Raw genomic sequence first — 18,342 nt, 5'->3', positions numbered from 1 at the left:
TCACCTGAAGCCTCCAGGGTGAAAGACTGCACTATGTGGTAAAGTCAGGCTTCAGCTTCCCTCACAATCCGTCCCCATCCATTCAATCCTAAAAGCTCGACTCTAAATGTCCAATGGCCAAGTGGCAGCTTTACGACCTTTCAGGAATAAAAGCTAAAGCAACTAAGCCAGCCCTCCCACAACCATTGGTCCTTTTGAACCCACAAAGGACCTTCACTCTGCAGAGTGTCCCGGAGAGCCAACTCTCCTCTGACTACAGAACCATCCCCCCCTTCCTACATCCATGTCAACAAGGTTGATTTCCTAGAAAGACACTGGTGTGAAATTTCAGATATTTTCATCCACAGAGCAAAGGAAAGTGTAAGAGCAAATGAAACAGAGGTTGTCAACACATTTTGTAACTGAAGGAGATTAAATAAAGACACATGGAGGGAGAGACAAAGAACTGGAAAATAAAATGTGAAAAGAAAGAGACAGATATCAGGATTCCAGTATTGATCTGAGCTTCTTTTTCTAATCTCCCTGCCCGCTCAGTAACCTCAGCTGAACAGCACAGAAAAGCAATTTGACCCCCACGGCTGCCCTCACAGGTCACCTTTTAGTGACTGCTGACTCCAGCTTGCCATGGTGACAGAAGAATTATGTCTAGACCCTGTTTGGACACGTTAAGAGGCTTGGATTTGTGCCAAGATCCCTATTGCTTTTCATCGTGGGTGCTATAAAGAGGCTAAGAGAATTATTGCTCTGTTGTTATTTATCTGGGTATTTTATAACTTTTTGTTTGTGTTTGTGTGTTCCTGTTTTTAGCCACTTTTGCATCGTGACACTATGAATGCCAATGCGGATGAGCCGTTTCGTCAGTCTATCCACCACTTTGTCCCAGATTTATTTATCTCCACAACTACTGAATTCATTGCCATGACATTTTGACATTCATGGTTCCCAGAGGATGAAGCTTAATGGCTTTGGTGTTTCTCTCTTTTCCTCTAGCGCCACTATAGGGTTCACATCTGTGAATTTTGAATGATTTGTCTCGACAAACTGGATGGCGAGTGATTCTTGAATTTCATTATAGACATTCATGTTCCTCTTAGGATGAATTGTAATAACTTATCAATGATTTGACCTCTTACTTAATTCTTAAACATGTTAAACATTATACCTGCTAAACATCGGTAGGCTATGTTAGCATTGTCATCATGAGCATTTTAGCGTGCTGACATTAGCTCAAAGCAACGCTGTGCCTTATGCTGCATTCATGTGGTGTCGGAATGATCGAAAAAAAGAGTTCCCAACTGGGAAAAATTCACTTGAACGCCCCCTCAAGTCAGAACAACAACTCGTGAAGTCGGCAAAGATTTTGGTTTATGTCCTTGGGTTGACTGATTGACTGACTGACTAAGCCTGTCTTTGATTTATGTCACATGGTTCCAGGGATATACCTTGCGACGTGCGTCTAATCCCTGACACATAATCCCCAAAGGCTTCCCTCTTTTGTGTGTTTCCTGTCAGCCACCTAAAACAGAAGATGCAGGAGAAAAACAGGGAGACTGTACAGTGTGTGACAGAAACATGCACAAGAAAAAAGATGCAATGCACATGCAGCTCCCTCAGGTTTTCCCCCCTCTGGATGAATCACGGCTCCACTTCAGTCAATCAAGTGTGCAGTGTACTGTCAGCACAACAGCACCTTTCCTCAGCTGCAATACAGTGTCTTTTACACCTTTTACTCGGAGAATCTCAGTCTCGGTGACCGATTGATGCCTCCACATGCCCACAGTGTGTCTCAGCTGTTGAAAAAAAAACACCACATCATGATGCAAATGTATTCAGGGACCAGCTGCTGTGTCAAGATGATTCTGTAAAAGACATCCTTGAAAGTTTTAATGAGCTCGCCGATGTTAATAATGGGGACGCCAGGGTCACACAAGTCAAGACATGTGCGTGGGTGTGTAGGTGGCTTTTTTATATTATATGCGCATGCATTTGTGTCTGTTTTGACATTTAGCATTTAAGAAGACTCAGCAGGAGGCATCTGAGTAGGCAGCAAGTCATTATCTCATCATGTCAAGCAACACAAATATGCAGCGGGAGCACACACGCATGCACACGCACGCACACACACACACACACACCCTTTAACACGTACACAAATAGATTAAATGATTTCTGCTGATCATGAAATGACGCAGCAATGATAAACTATTACAACGTCAGAAATTGGATGTTCTGATGACCTTTAAATGTAAATGCACAACAAACAGCCACGAGCTGTATTTCCATACACAGTGACGTGTCTTTGACGGAATCTTCTCAAAAAACATGAAGGTGAAATAAAAAATATGCACCAGGCATCCTTTACTATTATTCTAGCTGCATATAGGCTATACATGCAGTTATTGTGTATATATGCACTTTAATATATATATATAAAAAAAACAGCAATTTCAGGACACCTCTTTGATCAGATGTTTTAATCTTGGGTCATAAAACATATAAACACGACTACAAACTTCTGCCGCTGACTTAAATAAAGTGGTCTCCACCCAAAATGTCATGACTTCATTCTGTTTTGGTTTGGAAGGCAGCGTATCAGACGTACAGTAAAGCAGAGCATCTGCTGATGACGGCCTCAGGTGGTTCAATCCCACAGCAGGACGAACCGCCTCACCTCTGAATCAACTCACCACTAATTGATGCAATTACAATGTCAGCAGCTGGCAGACCAAAAGATGGGAATCAAAGTAAATGGACTGTTTTGGTCTGTGTGGGGAGGAGGAGGAGAGGTCTCCCCCCTCTCTCTGAAGGCCTCATTTGCTGATTCAGGCACAAATAGGGAGGAGAAAATTTGGATGGAAGTCATTATATAATCCAATATTTACCTTTAGTTGAGCTCTGTTTTTGGTCTTCATCTACTCCTGAGAGAAATAGCCGACTCTTTAGCTGCTAAATGCTCTACATTTACCAACTAGTCCCTAAATTTGCCTGTCTGCAGTTTGGTGCTGGGCAGGTAGAGAACATTGACCAAATATCAACATTGGTATTGGCCTCAAATATCCAGTACCCTCTCTGTGGGGCTATATTGTGGGAATTTAGTGCACAGTGAGGGTTTTATAGAGCTTTTTCACTAAAAGACAGTTGTCTGCTGCTTTCGACACAAAGCAAGAGCGGCGAGAGTGAACCAAACATTAAAATTGTGGGCCGAATAAACCAAAACAATGAGCTAAAAAGATGCTTCGTAGAGGAACTGGGAAAACGAGGGACCCCTTGTACATGCACATACAGTACAGTACAGTATAATTACAGTCATATGATTAATATAAAATTAGGATAATTATATAATTAAGGAGGACAAACTTTGTCAGCCCAAATCTTACTCAGAAATGTTTGCAGATATTTTGGCTCAGTATTTTAACATTGTAACCATTTCTTAGGCTCAGACCTAAACCATCAAGGTGTTCCTTAATTCACTTCCATTAAGTACAAGTAAAGCAATGAATGTTCTGTACAGTGCTTAGATTTATTATTCAGTGTTACAAAAATGTACAATTTGTATAAACATTATTATTACAGTAAATGAAACTTAACCTCTGTGGCCACGAGGGGAATGCACTTGGGATTACTGTTTCCATGGCAATTAAATGTAATATCAATTGGCGCTCCGTCACCAATGAACTCTGTTTCTTTTCACATCATTTACAAGAGAAAAGTCCCTCTGTCCAACACAAACACAAACATGTGGAATAAATATTTCAGGGAAGCATCAGCGGAACAAAAACAGCTAATACCGTAAGTGGGGGAGAATCTGTGTGAAGAATTATTTTATATAGGGACCTAATGGATTCACACGTGTTCATATATTAGTCCTATAGAGTTAACAGGGAAATGTCTTGCTAGCAATCTAGAAGGGTAGAAAAGCACTTAGTGAAGACTAACTGCTATCAAGGTTCCCTTTAAATCTATAACTTGAGCTTTCGAGGGGCAGCTGCAGGAGTTCGGAACAAAGAATATGTCAATACTGCTTCAATTATTATGAGCAAATCCATTTCTCCTGACCCCGTGGCCGTGTGTAATTCTTGTTTTGTTGGCACAAATCGTTCTCCCATTAAAAGGGCCCATTAAAGTGTCTCAACGGTGGATGAATCTCCTCTTGTCCACAGTGTGAGTTCATCTCTTTCTGTTTCTGTTGTGCTTCACCATCTTCTTCCTCTTCAGGATCATCTCATAAAGTTTCTCCAGGCCTGGCTGGAGTCCCTGACCGTCCACGGCGCTGCAGCTTTGCACGTGATGCAGCGTGTACATGCTCAGTTCATGGACGGAAAGCAGCTTCTCCACCTCGCTGACAGACAAGGCTGAATCCTGGTCCTGCTTGTTGGCCAGGATGAGCACAGGGACCCCCTGGTTCTCTGAGGTGCGGGTGATCTTGTGGAGCTCCACTTTGGCCTCCTCCATCCGCTCCAGCTCAGTGGAGTCCACCACGAACACCATCCCGTCTGTCCGCCGGGTGTAAGACTTCCACAGTGGGCGCAGCTTCTCCTGGCCGCCCACATCCCACACCTGGAAGTTTATGGTCCGAGAAGGCCCCACAGCCACCTTGATCTTCTCCGTGTTGAAGCCCTTGGTGGGGATGGTCTTCACAAACTCCTTCAGTTTGAGCCTGTACAGCAGAGAGGTTTTGCCGGCCGAGTCGAGCCCGATAACCACCACGTGCAGAGACTGGAAGTTTGGCAGGAACGACGTGTTGGGAGCCATATCAGTCAGCTGGTTCCCCATGATTGCAGCCAGCAATTCACACCTACTTTGGTGAGGTGACAGATTCCTGATTGAATCCTTTTTCAGTGGAGTGGCATTTGCTCCTCAGAGGCCAATGGGATCAGATGGTGCCGGAGACCCTATCAAAACAAACACAGAGTTAACATTTAATGAGAGGACAATGGGGGCTTCAGCAATGTGTGTTTGCAATCTGCTCTTTCACAATCTCATCTGAAGAATTTACTTGATAGTGATGATTATCATTGGAGGCAAATGCCAAAGTGCTTGATGTAATTTCATCCTATCAACACAGAATGTCCTGCTGTGTTCACACCTGAGATTTATCACTTGACTTTAAGACAACATCGTTTATTTAATCATTGGCTGCACACTTCAGTAACTCTTCTTCCACATTACAGGGTCACACAACAGCTAATTGGGTGGCTGAGGTTATCTGGAGCCTAAATCCTCTTAACACTGCTAAACCTGAAAAGGATTTTCTTGGGGCAGATTGATTTCAATGCAGTGGATGGATAATATGTCTATGAGGACTGCTGCAGCAGCACTAATCCAGTTGTTGTTGTTGTTGTTGTTGTTGTTGACATCCTGATACCCATCAAACAGCTGCCTTTAACCAGAATACAGACATTGCGTGTTTGCAGGAATATATCTATTATTTACTCGTGATGAGCCCTAAAATTCTGACGCTACATATTATAAGAGCATCATTCAATGATGATATTGTTTATAGAGAGAAAAATGCACAATGTCATGTTTGTTGAATCGATGTTTTTATTGCTTGACTGTATTTTAAATTATTCTGTTGGGAATAAAGCCACCTTAGTTTTCTTCCTCTCCTGCACGATACCATATTTATATTGCACGTTATTAACAGATGTTCCATGTGTGTGCAAACACAAATAAATGAAGCAACTTCAAAATATCCTAGAGAGCCTGTGATGTTAACTTTAAGGGATGACCAGATCCAAATGAGAGCTACTTATATAAGAATGCATGCAGGTTACACACAAGAATAAAAATCACCAACGTGGGAAACTGTTCTCCTCCATGCATGTTTAAAAAAAAAAATCATATTCATACCTTTTAAATGTGCGGCGAAAACATCATCCGCATGCAATAAACGCGTCCATGGTAAACAGATTAGGTTCGTCCCGGCGGTCACATCCGCTCCTGTTCTCCTCCAGCAGCACTGAGGAGCTCCGGGGAGGCACGAGAGCACACAGCACCTAAAGCCCTGGTGACGTCACGGCCACCTGGACGGCTGCTCCGCGCCCCCTGCCGGTACAGTGGGGAACTGCACGGTCTGTGGTGAAAAACCCTTGATGTAAATTTACATATCAAATCTGACAGTATCTTACTGTTTTAATGTTCTACAGGATCATACTGTAAATGGCAATGCATTCTGGGAGAAAATAATACTATTACAGCACTATCTGCGAATGTTACAGATTACAGGTATTTACTGTTAACACCAGTGCATCTTGGGAAAATAAAGGAAAATGCGGGAACTACACTCCAGCTGGTATATTACTGTAAATTCAAATAATGCAGTAAGAAAATGTCTGTTATACAGTAAAATACCTTAAAATTTAAAAACCTGTATGCTTACTGTAAATAAACAGTAGTTTACTGGTGAAGCTGCTGCCGGTATATTACTGTAAATTTACAGTGAAAAGTTTTACAGGGGCGCCCGGATAGCTCAGTTGGTAGAGCGGGCGACCATATATAGAGGTTTACTCCTCGACGCAGCGGGCCAGGGTTCGACCTCGACCTGCAGCCCTTTACTGCATGTCATTCCCCCCTCTCTCTTTCCCCTTTCATTTCTTCAGCTGTCCTGTCAATAAAGGCCTAAAAATGCCCAAAAAATAATCTTATTTACAGTGACTTGAGTGAGAATCAGAGGTGGAGGAAGGACGTAGGGTTTTCTCAGATCTAATGATTGTAGTTGGACTTCTTTAGCAAGTAAAAGTAGCAATACTACAAAGGAAAAACACTTTGTTACAGGTAAAAGTCCTGCATTTAAAATGTTACTCAAGTAAAAGTACAAAAGTATTAGCATCAAAATATAGTTGGAGTATCAAAAGTAAAAGTACTCATTTTGCAGAAGGCTCCTTTCAGAGCAATATATACATAATATTACTGGATTATAGTTATTGGTGCTTTCATGGCTTCACATCAATGTTGCAGCTGGTGTTCCTTTTGCAGGAAATTAACAATAAAATGCTAATAATAACACATCATAATTATATTCTCTGCAAAGTAACTAGTAACTCTAGCTTTAAAATACATATAGTATTTCCTTATGAAATATATTGGAGTAGAAGTATAAAGTAGCAGAAAATAGACACACAAGTATTATCAGCAAAGTATGTAAAATACATTCATGTAATTTGCTTTAATTAAGACAAGTATGTTAAATCTGACAGTATATGCCAGAGCTTTACTGTCAGTCTAACAAAGCTTTGGCTCCACCCTGTGGAGTACTTCAAGAACTGCAGAAAAATGTGGGTCTTATTGTAGATTATTTATTTTTTTCTAACATTCTGATCTGTGCTGACATGACACTGAAATAATAAAGACTAAACTTTTTTCTATCAAAGTGGACACAACACCACTCTTTGATTAAATTTGAATCTGCAGTTTAATCGTGGAAGAAGTACTCATATCCTTTACTTAAAGCTATAGTCCTTAGTTTCTCGTTGCTAGTAGCCAAGGAGGACATGTACCCTGTTTCTACCAAGGCATTTTAAGAGCTGGTTCAGAGCCGGTGCCTAATCTCCAAAAAACAGTTATTCGAGTTTCGACAGCCAAAGAACTGGCTCTCCCGGCCAGGAAAACTGGTTCCAGAGCGGCACCAACTCTTTGCTGGTCTTGAACCGGTCTTGAATCACAGTCTTTCTTACTTCAGGGCCTCAGGGCAGGGTTATCGTGACCAAAGACATCAATGAAAGTGTTGTGATGTTCCCCGGTGGGGACAAAATGTATCCCCCCCCCTCACAGTTATCAATGCTTCTTCACCAAAAGACCATATATTATATACCTAAAATAGAAGTATTTTAAACTAAGTAAAAAGCTGTAACGTGAATACAGAACGATAAAATCAGAGCAGAGTTGATGGTTGTATTAACCACTCCGGGAGCAGAGTTAACTTTGTAGCAACTCATTTGGCAATGGCTTGAATGTAACAGATGTTCATTAATATCAAAAAGTTACGCACTAAAGCTTTAAGTAAAATAAATACCATAATGTAAAAATACTTAGTTGTGCTCATTTGTCATTTGAGTGTTACAAAAGTAAAGTTGCAGAACATAAATAGAAGTTGTGACATAGCTGGATACATAATGGTAGTTTCAGTCAGGAGGTCATCATGGGTTACAGTATAAACAGGGAAGCGTATTGCGTGTCTGTGTACACACCGTGGAAAAAGGCTCCTCGTGGTATCTTCATCAGGAATTGCAGCAGCGATTAATTCAGTTCCAACGCAATGAGGATCCATTTAATTCACAATTTACTACAGTCTAAAATGTACCAGCAAACACATACAGAATCGAAATGCCACAGTTTATTTTAAAATTATCAGAGATTCTATTTACACATTATATGGCATCATGCCCAAAAATGAGTTGAAGAAAAAAATACATGTTTTCAAACTAAAATACACAGTTTTACATTTTGAATTTAAGAAACTGTGCTTGTTTCACAAACTTTCAAGAGATTATTTTGCCTGTTATACAGATTTACAGGCGGATCTGGAACAAATAAGAGCAAAAAAACATTCATGCTAAAATATAAGTGTATCTGAATCATCTATATCTTTAAATTATAACATTGTAGTGATTAATTAAAGTATAAGGTATGCAAAACAACATACAGAATAAAATCAGTGGTGGAATGTAACTACATTTACTTATTTGTTACTTTTTTGTTGCTAATACCTGTTCTTCTAATCAAGTAAAATGCTGAATTCAGGACTTTGTAACAGAGTATTTCTACTCTGTTTCATTGGTAGTTTTTCTTAAGTTAAAGACATGAATCGCACGCATCACATGCGTCACATCCCACAAAGAAGAGGAAAAGGGTGCAACCAGAATATTCATAATTTCACACTCCCACTTTGGTGTTTTTCGTTTTGATTTCATCATCTGACAGGATGCGGGGTTGTTGAATTGGTGCCACAGTCAATATACTCAAATGTGTTCAAGGAAATCTGCTCCGTGTGAGAGAGATAGGAAATATTCATTGTCATTCTGGTGGAAAAAAGGACAAAAAAACATTATGAGAGACAATGGGAGCCAGCATGTTTTTATAACATTTTATAGCAGCGGATGGATCAAATGACATGTGTGTAATGTAAACAGTTTTAGTGTATTTCAGCTCTTTGTTTTGGTTTTCCAACCTACAAAAAGAGCCTGATGTTTTTCTCAAGGGTTGGTTGAGACCAAAAAAGAGCTAAAAAGACAGAAATACGACTCCACATGAATGCTAATTACTCTGCTTCCACTGAAGGGTACGGCATGGCTCGACTCGACTTGTTTTTTGGGGGGGTTTTCCATTTGCAAAAGTTGTGGATAGTACCTGGTACTTGTTTTGGTATCACCTCGGTTGAGGTTCCAAGCGAGCTGAGCCAATACAAGAAGGTTGAGTTAAAACACTGCAGACCACTGATTGGTCAGAGAGAACCGTCACTAGCACGACACAGGACATCCTGCACAAACCAGTCATTTTTAAATAGCCAAACTACCGTCTGTAGCGACCGCAATTTTTTTATTCACTCGACCCAAATAAAAAAATTAAAAATGGCAGCACGCAAAACTACGCAGTGCACTACTTACATTACGCCGTACAATTGACAAAGTGCAGACATTCTTTAGTTTGGTTGCCGATGAAAGATTTCAGCGAGTGTCGCGTTGAAAATAATGTTGTGGCGTCGCTATGGCGATCTGCTGAGAATCCTGCCTACACTGAGTGGGTACTATGCATAGTGGAAAACAAAAGAGAAAAGTATTGGCAGCGAAAAAGTGAGTCGAGCAGAGCCATACCATACAGTGGAAACACGCCCTTTAATAACCGTTTGTGCACCATAACAACTTTAGAAGGTGATAACATGTCAATGTTGTCTTTTCAGATTGTGGCAAGTAGCCAAAAATAAATAACATTCACGCAGTTTTATCACAAGAACAAAGTTCAACTGTTCTTTTATCTCCGGCAAAATAAATGCTGTGTTATCACAAGTGCTGCAGTAGGCTATATGAAATAATAGTTTGTTGTATGTACTTTACCCTCAACTGAATAATAAGAGTCTAAAAAGAGTAGGATAAGTTACCGTATGCAATACTTGAAATGCAACGATACATCTGTAACTTATTCTCTTATTGTAAATGAATGATTTTCTCTCTGAGCAAAAGATTCATCGCGACTATATGACCTGAATAATCGGTTTACTGAAGCTTGATTCTTGTTGTGCTCTCTTGTACGTTTCATAGGCTACATTAAATACAAGTTATGGTTTTATATGGCTAATACAGTACAAGCTGACTAGGGGTACCTCCCTCAGCAAACACTGACAGCTTCTGTTGTACGTATTTACACTTTGCCAAAAAGCGTCTGCCAAATGAATGTTATGTAATATTTAGTAGTTGTAGTGAGCAGTCAAATGGTTACTGCAGTCTGCCTCACAAGAGGTTTGCTGTCATTAATCTTGAGTTTGAATGTGACGTATTGAGATGCTTGTGAGGAAACTCTTGATCACACTTGAGGTACAAAAGCAGCTGGTCACCAGCAGCAATGTTTTCTCCGAGTGTAAACAAAACACAAAAGTGAAAATTAAAAAGCCACATTTGTTTTTGTGGTTAAATTCCACTCATCTTTGAGTGGCTTCTAAAAACAGAACGGAACCTTTACGTGTGTGAGTTATCATGTCTTTTAGTTTAATCTTAAAAGAACATTTCAGATTAAAAGATGTGAGCCTTTTCTTAAGAGAGCCTGTTTTACAGTTGTGGTTTATGACCATGCCTTTTAACACCCTGTGGGTTTGAGATATGCTGTGAAGCGGCTGCCTCTTCCGTAGATTTTCAGATTGAGACTGACACTTACTGCAGCTCCAGAAATAACGTGTGAATCTTGATAGAGCTCGACTTGCAGTAAGAGCTGAAAGAGATAAAAAGCAGTTGATGTGTGGACATATTCAGATGTATAACAACAATGATGGACTTAGTATTTTATCATTTTATGACACAATATTGCTGACTTACTTTAAGCCTTTATCTGTAATAAGCAGGTCAATTTCAATGGTGTACTGCAAAAGAACGAGGGATGAGAAATGACTGCATGGCAAATACATCAACAGTCTATTTTGAATGTGAATTCTCCTGCGTCAAACTCACAGATTTCTTTGAGCGGGATTGGATGGCGGTCATGTTAGATATCTTGGTTTTACCCACAACTGCGTTTGAGACCAGACCCTGAACGTCGAACTCGACAATCTGAACCGGGACAAAGTTCTCGTTGGACATGCTGATGAGATTCTAGGAGAGGAAACACACACACACACACACACACACACACACACAGACACAGACACAGACACACACACACACACACACAGACACAGACACACACACACACACACACACACACACACACACACACACACACACACACACACACACACACACACACACACACACAGCTCGTGAGGTGCAACCATTACACCTTTCCATCATTAAAAAGTCTCAGGGAACTTTGTCCTTCACGTAACTGCAGCAGCTATCTACAGATTGTCATGTGAATGCAATTCAGACAGTTCTGTGTGGACGGTGTTTTGACACGCACAATAAAAATGTGGTGACTCAGGAAGTTCAGTGGCACACAGATATGTAACCATTTATAGTTCACGTATATATAGAGCTCATCAGTGACCGCCCACTTTTTGAACGGCTCCGGTTCCGGAAGTGATTTTCCCCAGTTCAATTGCTCCATTGGCGTTCCAGAAAATGCTCATACAAATAGTTTTAAGCCTGGAACCAATCCAAACAGCTACAAGATGAAGCGTGACCATAACACATGACATTTGATTCGACTCAAAACGTTTTTTTTGTTTAAAAATAGCACAAAAAAGGAAAAGGTACAAGACTGTGTACAGAAATAATCACAGACTTAAGTGGTAGCAGCTCGCTAGCCGTTCGCGGGTACGGTAAACATTTCTACGGTAACAGCACGGTCGACCAATCAGAGATGTTGCTGTTACGCTTAGTATTGTGGGTAGTGTAGTACTTCTCCATGACATCATGAATAAAACATGTTTTCTTAAAACAAGGGTGGTTTTTACACCCTGGATGGTTTAGACATTATGGCTAATAATCAAAATCCTTAAGAAGAAAATGAATGGGATTTCACTTCCGGAACCACACTGTTAAGCTCTACATATACAATAGAAAACTAATAAATTGGTATTTTTGGCTTTGTAGGGCAGAGTACTGCATTGTAGTTCTTTAAGTTACTGTACCATAGACATAAAAACAATCCCTGCACATGCCTATACTTCCTCCGTAAAGTAATTTTGATACAAAAAAAGAGGTGGCACAGATTCACATGTAACTGGCTGCACTGCCTTAGTGTTCCTATTACTCACGGTGACCTCCATTTCAATTGTATCTGGGGTGAAGTAGACCATGACTGACAGCACAGACACAGGCGTCAGGATGACACTCCGGGGGAAGAGGAAGAAGAGGATCAGACAGCAAAGGAAGAGACACACAGTCATGGAGATGCACACGTACAGCTTCCTGAAATGCAATACGATCATGCTAAATTGTAAATGACAGTCTGCAACCTTTACGAACATGTGCGTGTGCAAGAGACATAAACATGCTGACACTGTGTATGAAAAAAATCTGTTTGCATACAATTATATTTAAACTGTGCAAAGCCACAAACACACATATATCCCTTACGTGCGTCTGGGTTTCAGCCTCACATCATTACACGGTATTACAGCAACTAGCTGGTCTCCATGGCCTATCAATGCAAAAAAAAAAAAGACAGAAGGAAATAATGTCCTTCCAATGTTTTGTTTTTACCAGAAAAACGATGTGAAAGTGTGGCTAAACAGAGGCAGCTGCACATAAGAGTTTGTAACTTTCCATATGACTTAGTTCCCTTTTGTTACAATGTGAAATGAAACAGTTATCTGAGGATGAGGGGCTCAGTTAGCAGCCTATGTTGAGGCACTGAAGGTGCTTAAAATGCAGTCAAAAGATATTCTTCAAGGCAGAAAACCAACCTCTGGGGATTCGCCCGGTGCCACGACATGTGGGGCAGGTGTCTGCCGTAGAGTGTCCAGCAATGGCACCGTACGGAGGGAACTGCTTCAGTGTTTTCACCTCCTCCATCCCTTTTGTCAGATCAGGTCCCTCTGTATATTTGCTCTTTTTTGCTGCTATAACCATGATACTTTTATCAAAAGAAAAAGTCCAGTCTAAAGAAGAAGAACAAAGGAAGAAAATTGCTGTAATGCACTTAAAACTCACACTCAAACAGCCTAATTACAGTATGGAGACCTATAGTGCAGCATTAAGAAATGTCCTAATTCTAGTCCTTCCTGAAACGCTTTGGGGAGTTAGCAGAGTATTGTGTCTTGACCTATAATGCCAGCCTTCATAACAAACCTTGTGGTAAATACATTTTTTCCTTCCCGATGGTGATTCCGACACCTGAACTTGCATTTCGGCTGATACCGAGTACCGATAAGTGTATATATATTATATTATATTTAATTTACATGTATTGTATATTTATATGATATTATTATTATTTTACAGCTGTATACTACTAACCTGTATAGATGTGGTATGATTGCTATCATTGTTGTATGGCCTGACTCAGGTTAAAGGGGAACTATGCAGTTTTTTTTAGCTTAATTTACCTTAACTGAACAGCTTCGGAGTCATTGGAATGGTTAGATGACTTTTTTCGAGTTGAATGGTGGTCGTCTCGCTTCCCCCTAGCGCCTGTGAGCGGAAACACCACCCTTGCAACTTTCGGCCGGCGAGCCGCCGGCCTCAGCGTCAGGAAGTATGGCGTGATATCAGGTCTCGCAATGTAACGAATTGCTTCACGGCACTGCACACATATGCCCATTCAGGAACCGGCTAACAAGGTAGCGATGGAGTTTTTCACACTATCATCATGGCTGAGCCGGCAAAAAAGAAGCAGAAAGCTAGGAGCATTGTCGGAGGAACAGAGAAAGAAGAAACGGCAGACTGACCGAGCAAGGAGTCAGACACGAGTAAACATCGGACTTGCGTTTTCAGAATGGCGAGAACTTAAACAAACAGAAGGCTGCAAATCTGATGCTGACCTGGCGTTCTTGCTGTTGCACTTGTAAGTATCTTTGGGATAAACTCAGTTTAATTTTTGTATTTCTTGTTATTGTGACCTCAGGATGTTTGCTGTTGTCTGTAAAGGTTTTTATTATGATCGCTGTCTGTTACGGGCTTACTAGCTAGCTTACTAGCTGTCTACCTCAGTGGACATGGCTCCGTGCGTTCGCCGGCTTCTACGAAATCAAATGCACATGACCAGAGGGAGAAGATGGGAGAGGGGGAGAGTCGCCAACGAGTTTTGCCAAATATCCAAATAACAGTGTTGCCAAATATCTATTCCGAAGCTGTAGGGGGAGCTCTATAGAGAAACCTGCGAGCAAAAAGCACAAAAACAGCGAAGAAATTGCCAAAACTACATAGCGCCCCTTTAAACCCTTTGTAACCATAAACAGATACACACAGAGAATGAATGCCATCACATTTTCCTTCATTATCTAGTTTGACAGTCAGTCATAACTGAAAAAAGAACACAAATAATCTAATTTAAAGTGTGGTTAATTTTGTCAAAGATAAAGTCAATTACATGGATTGGTGCATTGACTCGCATATTCGCTGATACAAACATTTTAGGCAGTATTGGAGGTGTTTCTGACATGATATTGTATCGTCGGGATCAGAACAATTTGTGACCTTGCAGCTAAAAAGTGCTTGTCATTAGAAAAGAATGTGTGTTTGATGTGGGAGAACAGGCAACAGATACTGGTATATATTTCACCTTGAGCTGTCCAGATAGCAAAGCCTATGTGTGTATGTAGTGCCAATTAAAAAGTAGCCATGTTGGGAGACTTTGTTTTAGAGTTATGTGACAGAATTCCTCTACAACAACCTTTAAATGGCTAATAAAGCTCATTATTGTGCTACGTGTCAGGATGTGAGCAGGGTCTGCAGTGTGGCAGTGACAGAAAAACACCTTCAGACAGTGACATTATTTTATGATGCTATTGCAAATTCAAGTGTGATTAAACTTCTTTAATTTTTTTTTCAATTAAATATATTCTCTTAGATATTCTGGATTTTGGCTTTTAATAGTCAAATGTACATCAGCTTTCAGTATCACCAGTGTTGTCATGTCTCCTCTTGGATAAAATAGATATATGCAGGGTTTTTGCCAGCATTTATTTCTTGCAATGATGAAATAATAAGCACTTACTGTGTAATGTTACAAATGTCACTGGAGGCTGAATCATTCTGCTTTTACAATGTGCTTAAATTGTGAAACCTGAGCCAAAGCTGTATAAAAACTGTTCTACATTTTACAGCAACCCATATGTAACAATAAATACAGTTACATTAGTTTATTTTTTATTTAGTCATCTGCAGCTACACACTAAACCTATATAACCTATGGTATGTACAGTATATATACATACATACCAGCTACACAGCAGCTACATTCCATAGTTTATATTATAGAGGTATAGTGTGTAGCTGCAGATGACTAAATACAAAATAAACAAATGTCACTATGTATGTGTGTATATATATATATATATATATATATATATATATATATATATATATGAGCTGCAAAGATTAATCGATAAGTTGTCAACTCTTAAATTAATCGCCAACTATTTTGATAATTGATTAGTCGGTTTGACTCATTTTTTAAGGAAAAAGTAAAAATTCTTTGATTCCAGCTTCTTAAATGTGAATATTTTCTAGTTTTTTCTCTCCTCTGTGACAGTAAAAGTAAAAAAAAAAAGTAAACTGAATATCTTTGAGTTGTGGACAAAACAAGACATTTGAGGACGTCATCTTGTGCTTTTGGGAAACACTGATCCACATTTTTCACCATTTTCTGACATTTTAGAGACCAGACAACTAATCGATTAATCGAGAAAAAAATCAACAGATTAATCGACTATGAAAATAATCGTTAGTTGCAGCCCTAATATATATATATATATATATATATATATATATATATATATATATATATATATATATAGATATATAGATATATAGATATAGATATAGATAGATTTGGACTCCTTCCACTTGTTCCAATGAAGAAGTTGAACTGGTTTGTTTTGTTTGATTATGTTGCACTGAAGCTCCATCAACACACAGTGAGGCAAATAAAAGTAAGATGTCAAAGTTGGATTATTATTCTGCAGTGGTTGAAGGTAACTCAGTATATTTACTTCATACTTCTTGAAGATTTTACAAACAACATATAAAATGATCTTATAAAATATGACGCATTACTATTAATTTGACTACCCGACATCCTCAAACGTTAGAATTAGCTCCACCACGACCAGCTACAACAGTAGGCCTACACTTTCACATTAATGCATCAGTAACAATAATCCAATAATATAATATAACTCACAGGGACATTTTTTTCTGCATTATAGTCATTGCTACAGTGACATTTCCAATACATTACTTTTACTTATAATGCAGTCTTTTTATAGGCCTATTGCAGTTTTGCTATTTAAATACAGGATTCACAAGGATGTAAATATTTCCTCCACCTGTTATTCTGTGTTCAAATATCAATTTGAGTGAATAGCAGGATCGTAATCGTTTTTGGTAGGTAGCTGAATTGTAGCCTACAGTTTAATTAGCTTTACACCGACATTTCTCACTTCTTAAGACAATATTAAGGAAGGTTCACTCAGAAGGACACTGTGGTTTCGAGTTTAGAGATAATTTATTACTTAAGTTACTTGGAGGACATATTTTCGTATCTTGAAAGCTTCTTAAGTTTTTAAGGTTTTTATGCTGCTGTGTGAAACACGAGTGAAATGAGCACTCACCTCAAAACACGCCTCCAGTGTGAAGACTAAACTGCTCCACCGCTGGCTTCCTTAGACTTTAAGTCTTGTTCATCTGAAGTGAGAGTGGCGACAAACTCTGCAAAACAAAACTGCAAAACAAAGTAGGAGGAACACTTCCTTGTTCTCAGGGTGACAGGCCAGTTCAGGCTGCAGATCACATGTGCTGCTTTTCATTAACTCTCCTTTCTTTATAGGCTGGCCTACAATCTTTATGCAACACATATTTACGGACAATGTAAAATGAATGCAACTAACACAAATGTAAGACGTGTTATAGTTTAGGTCATTTTGTCCATGAAATCTCATTTATTATACCATGGGCAGATGAACCTGTTGTGGGGCCACAGGGGCAAATAATTGCTGTTGGGCCCCTCTTGACCCCCAAAGTATCTAAAATTGTCTCCACATTGACAAACTGCACTAAAATGCTTTTAAATGTCTTCATTAATGATTAAAAAAACCAGAATATAATATACACTTTGTACAAACCATTTTGATGCCTCAAGGAGATGCTGCTGATAATACTTCTGTACTTTTACTGAAGTATCATTTTGAGTGTGTATTTAGCCTGCGTGTGCGCGGTATATACATTTTTTCTTTTCCTTTCTCTTCTTAATTATGTGCATGTTTTGTGCATATGTAAACATGAATGTAAATGTATGTACGAGTTGTTATTATTTATTTATATATATATATATATATATATATATATATATATATATATGCACACTACATTTTTGTTTATGCATGCCCTGTTTTCTGTTTTGGTGAAAGATAAAATGTCAAGATTTTTAAAATATGAACTCCCAATAGTAAAGAAATGGGAGTGAGAGCTGAGCTCGGAGGGGAACGCAATTAATTGGGAGACAGTTTGGGACAACATTTCCCACTGTTCCAAGAACCCAAATCACCAGCAGATCCACTTCAACATATGTCATAGGACATGTTGGACTCCTCAGAAGAGATACGTCTCTAAAGTCATGCCCACTCCCTATTGCACGTTCTGTCAACCTGGGAGTGTGAACAGGTGCATGAGTTCTGGAATAAAACAACATCAATAATATCTGATGTGATAGGATGTCGAATCCCTACTGATCTGATTGTTACTCTAAATTACACCTGCTTGGGAGACAGAGGAAAGTTTGGCTAGCCGGCTCAACCGCAACCAACAGTGGTTGGCGTATTTTCTAGACATAGTTATGCTTGAGCTCTCTACAGCAAGGATTAACAAAGCCAAATCATCGACTATAGACCTATGGAAAAACACAGCAGCACAAATATCAGACCTAATGACCTCAGCGCCTCAAGAACTAGAGGAGAGTGACTAGGCAAGGTGTGATTTCTGCTTGTTAGTTTTGTTTCCCTCGAGACCGCAGAGAGTGGGGGGTGGCTGAGGG

The 18,342-nt window shown here is 39.6% G+C and overlaps 2 protein-coding genes across 3 annotated transcripts; both read right to left on the bottom strand.

Annotated features, from left to right (window-relative positions):
* Window positions 1-3,505: 3,505 nt before the first annotated feature.
* arl4d (ADP-ribosylation factor-like 4D) lies at window positions 3,506-4,819 on the bottom strand. Its single transcript, XM_031315716.2, has one exon. The coding sequence runs from the start codon at window positions 4,771-4,773 to the stop codon at window positions 4,168-4,170; it is 606 nt and encodes a 201-aa protein (XP_031171576.1). The 5' UTR covers window positions 4,774-4,819; the 3' UTR covers window positions 3,506-4,167.
* Window positions 4,820-8,315: 3,496 nt separating this feature from the next.
* Window positions 8,316-17,111, bottom strand: tmem106a (transmembrane protein 106A). 2 transcript variants are annotated; one of them, XM_031314894.2, is made up of 8 exons: window positions 16,925-17,111; window positions 13,055-13,249; window positions 12,726-12,789; window positions 12,404-12,557; window positions 11,157-11,297; window positions 11,025-11,068; window positions 10,867-10,920; window positions 8,316-9,020 (listed from the first exon to the last, which is right to left on the bottom strand). In XM_031314894.2, exons 2-8 carry the CDS (start codon window positions 13,218-13,220, stop codon window positions 8,912-8,914), a joined length of 732 nt encoding a protein of 243 aa, XP_031170754.1. In that variant the 5' UTR covers window positions 13,221-13,249; window positions 16,925-17,111; the 3' UTR covers window positions 8,316-8,911. The 2 variants fall into 2 exon arrangements, with proteins under 2 accessions (XP_031170754.1, XP_031170755.1); XM_031314895.1 differs by having other exon boundaries at window positions 13,055-13,224; window positions 16,925-17,082.
* Between the last annotated feature and the right edge of the window lie 1,231 nt (window positions 17,112-18,342).

Source organism: Sander lucioperca, chromosome 22, assembly GCF_008315115.2.
Source record: "Sander lucioperca isolate FBNREF2018 chromosome 22, SLUC_FBN_1.2, whole genome shotgun sequence".
NCBI lineage: Eukaryota > Metazoa > Chordata > Actinopteri > Perciformes > Percidae > Sander > Sander lucioperca.
Note: the sequence above shows the minus strand (reverse complement) of the source record. Positions and strands in the feature narration are given on the sequence as shown.

Excerpts from the sequence above, each read along its gene's own strand:
- arl4d (XM_031315716.2), bottom strand. The coding sequence starts at position 4,773 with ATGGGGAACCAGCTGACTGATATGGCTCCCAACACGTCGTTCCTGCCA.
- tmem106a (XM_031314894.2), bottom strand. The coding sequence starts at position 13,220 with ATGGTTATAGCAGCAAAAAAGAGCAAATATACAGAGGGACCTGATCTG. Across the intron at positions 11,298-12,403 it reads CAATTGAAATGGAGGTCACC|AATCTCATCAGCATGTCCAA; the intron begins GTGAGTAATAGG and ends TTCCTCTCCTAG. Across the intron at positions 11,069-11,156 it reads AATCCCGCTCAAAGAAATCT|TACACCATTGAAATTGACCT; the intron begins GTGAGTTTGACG and ends GTTCTTTTGCAG.